This window comes from Limulus polyphemus, unplaced genomic scaffold (assembly GCF_000517525.1).
Source record: "Limulus polyphemus unplaced genomic scaffold, Limulus_polyphemus-2.1.2 Scaffold854, whole genome shotgun sequence".
NCBI classification, from domain to species: Eukaryota; Metazoa; Arthropoda; class Merostomata; order Xiphosura; family Limulidae; genus Limulus; species Limulus polyphemus.
The window spans coordinates 244557-249098 of record NW_013666464.1 but is presented as its reverse complement, the minus strand read 5'-3'; the positions used below and the strand labels follow the sequence as shown (position 1 = coordinate 249098).

Genomic DNA, 4542 nt, shown 5'->3' with positions numbered 1-4542 from the left:
ACAACCATTCTAATGTTTGGAAAACATATCTAACCGGTGATTTTGTAACACAAATAATGTAAGAAATTTCGTTATTTTATTTCTGGAAGTCACCGAACTTATAAAACACTATATTTTATTGTAAACTCTTACCATTTCTCTTTGACACAATTTTAATCTTTCCTTGTCGAGCTTTGTTTTTCCAGTGGCTCCTCCGCCCGTTCCCTTAATAATTGTCAGATACCGACTACAAAAAATAATGTTAATATTTAAAGAAGATAGAAATGAGTCAACATTAAAAACAGCAAAAGAGTTTTTGTCCATGCGAATAAAATCTGATTTTTCACTTTCTTTAGTATAAAAATACTCATTATTCCTTTATTCAAAAATTGCTGCGAAACATTGTGTTGAAGGTAAACTCTAGATTCTCCAACTTTGCTTTAGCATTGAAGTTAAAGTGCTTAGGATTAGGTTTAGATTTATCGGGCAGAGCAACAAAAGGACATAATCGTCTTATCTTTTCTTTGGCATCATATAAAGAGTGAATACTCGATTAAATTGTTCTGGGGAAGCCCATAAAATTCCTTATCCATGCTAGTTCTTAAACAACCATTTGAATAGCTGTAGTTAAATAACTTCTACTGACTATTAATGGTTGGAGACGGCTTGAATGGGTAATGAAGAAAAACTTTAATATAAGTTTAACATAACAGCAAATGTACAACGTTTCGACAAGGTTTTGTCATCATTAGGTACCCTTGTCGAAACGTTGTACATTTGCTGTTATGTTAAACTTATATTAAAGTTTTTTTCATTACCCATTCAAGCCGTCTCCAGCCATTATTAGTCTCAAAGTGGGTTCCTCGTCATCGAATTCTACTGACTATGTTTTGCTGTTTTCTCACTACATCAGCTTTTTAGCAAACGACTTTATAAGACCATAGATAATATATTTTAAAACCTACAATGCATAGTGCTTATAATATGGAAAAGGCGTGGACTAGTGATTAATGTACCCGATCGTAAGTTTGAAGAATTATGGTTCGCGATTATACGCCACAAAATCTTGCTACGCATTTTGGGCGTGTTATAACAGTAACGATGAATGATAATAAATAATTAAAAACGACGTTTTGTATTTACATAATAAAAACTTTACTGAAGCCGTACGGCTCTACTTTAAAATAGAAATACCACTCTACACATACATATTTAGTAACGATGAACTTCCACTAACAAATCAGAGGAGTGTATCTCAAGAGTTGGGGGGTGGGTCCTGTTGACTAACTGCCTTTGAACTAATCTGTCAGTTCAAAATTATCAATTATTATGAAGTGAGGTTATTATGAAATGGATTGCCTCTGATCAGTCTCCAAGAAATAAAAATGTTACAAAATTCTTTGTGATTCTTGAGTAAGGAAGTACATTGTGCCAATATGATAATAATAAGTTGGAAAAAAATGATTTTTAAGCATAATGAAGTGATTTGTTTTTGGGGAACATACCACATGTTTTGGCAGATACATATAGTATGTTATCTCAAAAATAAATTACTTAATTATGTTTATTAATAATTGTTTGCTAACTTATTATTCTAAGGGATTAAAAAATTACTAGGTTGAGGGGATGTAGCGGATATCTTTCAAATGCAGAATCTAAAAACACAACAAGACCCCCTATGATTATGAAACGTTATAATCAGATATACTGGGGGAGGGGTGAGCGGGTGTAGCGGCTACCTTTCAAATTCAGAAAGTAAAAACACTACAAGACCCCCTATAGTTATGAAACGTTATAATCAGATATACTGATAAGGTGCAATGTCTAAAACAAAGGAACCGGTTCTGCATGTAGTTGAGAAAGAGATAAAAAGACAAGAGCTCAACAAGAAAAAGAGAGAAAAAAAACAAGGGAAGGCCTGGTCGGATATGAGATTCAAACCTATAAACCCGCTAAGAACTAAAAACCTATATGATATTGGTTACTAGAAATAAATATAAATTCTTTATATTTATTTACATTGATGTGAATCAATTCCTGATAAGTATAGCTTCAACATAAATAAAGTTGCTGTGCGAGTATAACATTTCGTAATAAAATGATGTCAGAAGAGGGGTTTATCAGTTTTTTTAGGAATCGAAACGCAAAGACGAAGGAGGATTTTGAAGGTGGAACCATATTAACAAAATCCGAGGAGGAAAGTCACCTGGAAGAAGCATTGAAATCAGAAAAGATAATAAGTTTTCTATTGTTCTTATTTTGTTTGTTTTGATTTTGATAGAGATTCGTTTAATTGTTATAAATTATGTGGATCACTTTTATGAGTAGAGAATTAACGCTAGCATGGAGGAGAATTGAAAGTCACTGATAAAAAGTCAGTTTATAAATAACTGTAGAGAACTGAGTATAACATTTAGAAACAAATGTAAAAAATAAAATAAAAAGATTAGATATGTGAGTTTTTAACTCAGGGGGAAGTTGTAAACCTCCACTGAAATATTTTATATTTGACAAGTTTGGTAGAATAAAATATTGTGAAATTTTTAACTGAATATTTAGAAGAAGTGATGATTAATTGGCAAGGCGTTAATGTGTTAATGATACTAATAGTTGGAAAAATCTAATGAGAAAATAAGTAGTAAAAGATAATCAACTCTCAGGTGATACATTCGACTTAATTGGGTTTAACATCAAAGCAGAAGGGGCTCGATATACTGTAGCTCTAGCTAAAGTCACATCGAAATGAAATGTTAAACTTTTGAAAGTAATGTCTGTTTGCAAAATACAATAGCTGTAGTGGTAATATGTTGCCACCACAGAAGTTGGACCAGAAACAAAGCCGAGTTATGAAATGTGATAACATACGTAACCAGATTGAGGCAAAGCTTAGCACAGCCGCTAAAGCTACTCAGAAAACAAATAATAGCTTCCCTGTGATAAGAATATTTGAGAACAAAAACTGAAGGTAACTTACTTAGTTGTGGAATCAGTACCCTAGAATAGTTTAGCGGCGAGGTTCATATTTCCTTTCTCTAAGATTAAGCATGTTGATAAAGTGACATATAAGATACATAAATGTAGGGAGTTGAGAAATAGTGGAACAAACGTATTAAGTAAATATGCTTCAACCATGTTACACTAGAGACGCACCTGAAACTTTTATGATGACCTGTTTAAAAGCTAGCAGTAACAAGAGTGAATAGAAAACTATCTTAGATTTTTATGAGCAGATGAGGCATTTTAAAAGTTTTGAACAATTAACTGTTAAGCAACAGAAGAAAGCATGTGAGAGATTATGATGATTGGTCGGGATAGACGTGGTTAGTTAATTAAGCACACGATAAAAGTAGCTTGTAATGCTGCGATAAAGTGTCATACTGTTTTAATGAAGCTCTGAAAGGTAAGTGAGGGAAAATGTTAAGAAAAGGGGATAATTAGGAATCTTCTCACTCATACATATGCTACAGTGTTAATATCGAAGACTGGTGGGGTAAGGTTTTGTGTTGACCCGAGGAAGTTGAATGAAGTTATTACCACCGATTCCTACCCCTTATTTTACATGGAGGATATAATAAATGAAGTTAGTCAAGCACAGTACATTAGTAACATTTATTTGTCAAAAGGTTATTTCCAAATCGACTTAGAAGAAGAGAATAAAGAGAAAACAATGTTTTACACACCTAATGGATTATTTTAGTTTAATGCTATCCCATGGGAGCAAAGAATGTTCTAGCAACATTTAATAGGTTAAACGGATAACGTCTTACGGAAGCTTAGGGGAGTCAATCATAGCTTACATAAATTACATTGGCATACAAAATTAATCAAAATTTGGAGAAGGTTTCAATGGGTAAAGAAGAAAACTGTATTATAAATGTACAACGTTTCGACAAGATTATGTCATCATCAAGTATACATTCAAGCTGTCCAGAAACTTTTACTTCCTAAAAAGTGGATTCCTCGTCATCAAATTTAGACAGATTTAGAAAAGCAAGCTTAATAGCAGAACCAAGTAAATGTGAGCTTGTTGTAGACTGTATAGAGTATCTAGTTCACATGGTGAGTAAAGGGTTGATTTTCTATGTAGGTAAAAGCTATCAGAGATTAGAAGAAACCTACGACAAAGGGAGCAAGGGATAATAGGATATTACAGGAAATTTTTTACCGAGTTTGAGGAAACAGTAGCCCTAATCGCAGTATTAAACTGTAAACCAGGACCAAAATGCGTTGTGTAGTATGAGGCCAGTGAGAGGACTTTTAGGGAATTAAAAGAGGTGATGTGTAAAAAAATACTTATATAGATATAAGGCTACATTATCCACCATTCTGCAAACTGATACGTTTGATACAGTTATAGGGATTGTGCTGAGTCAAATAGGTGAGGATGGCATGGAACATTCGGTGTTGTATTTAAGCCGAAAATTGCTAGCACGCAAAAAAGCTTTAACCACCACTGAAAAAGAATGATTGGCAATCATGTGGAGGCTTGACAAAGTAACGGCCCGGCATGGCCAGGTGGTTAGGGCGCTCGACTCGCAATCTGAGGGTCGCGGGTTCGAATCA

The 4542-nt window shown here is 33.7% G+C and overlaps 1 protein-coding gene across 2 annotated transcripts in view; it reads right to left on the bottom strand.

Moving 5' to 3' along the window:
• Positions 1–4542, bottom strand: part of LOC106460881 (otoferlin-like) — a 235509-nt gene that overhangs the window by 52714 nt on the left and 178253 nt on the right. For both annotated transcript variants that reach the window (XM_022387687.1, XM_022387686.1), the window contains exon 21: positions 133–226. In XM_022387687.1, coding sequence (XP_022243395.1) covers positions 133–226 — 94 coding nt within the window. The remainder of the gene's footprint in view (positions 1–132; positions 227–4542) is intronic.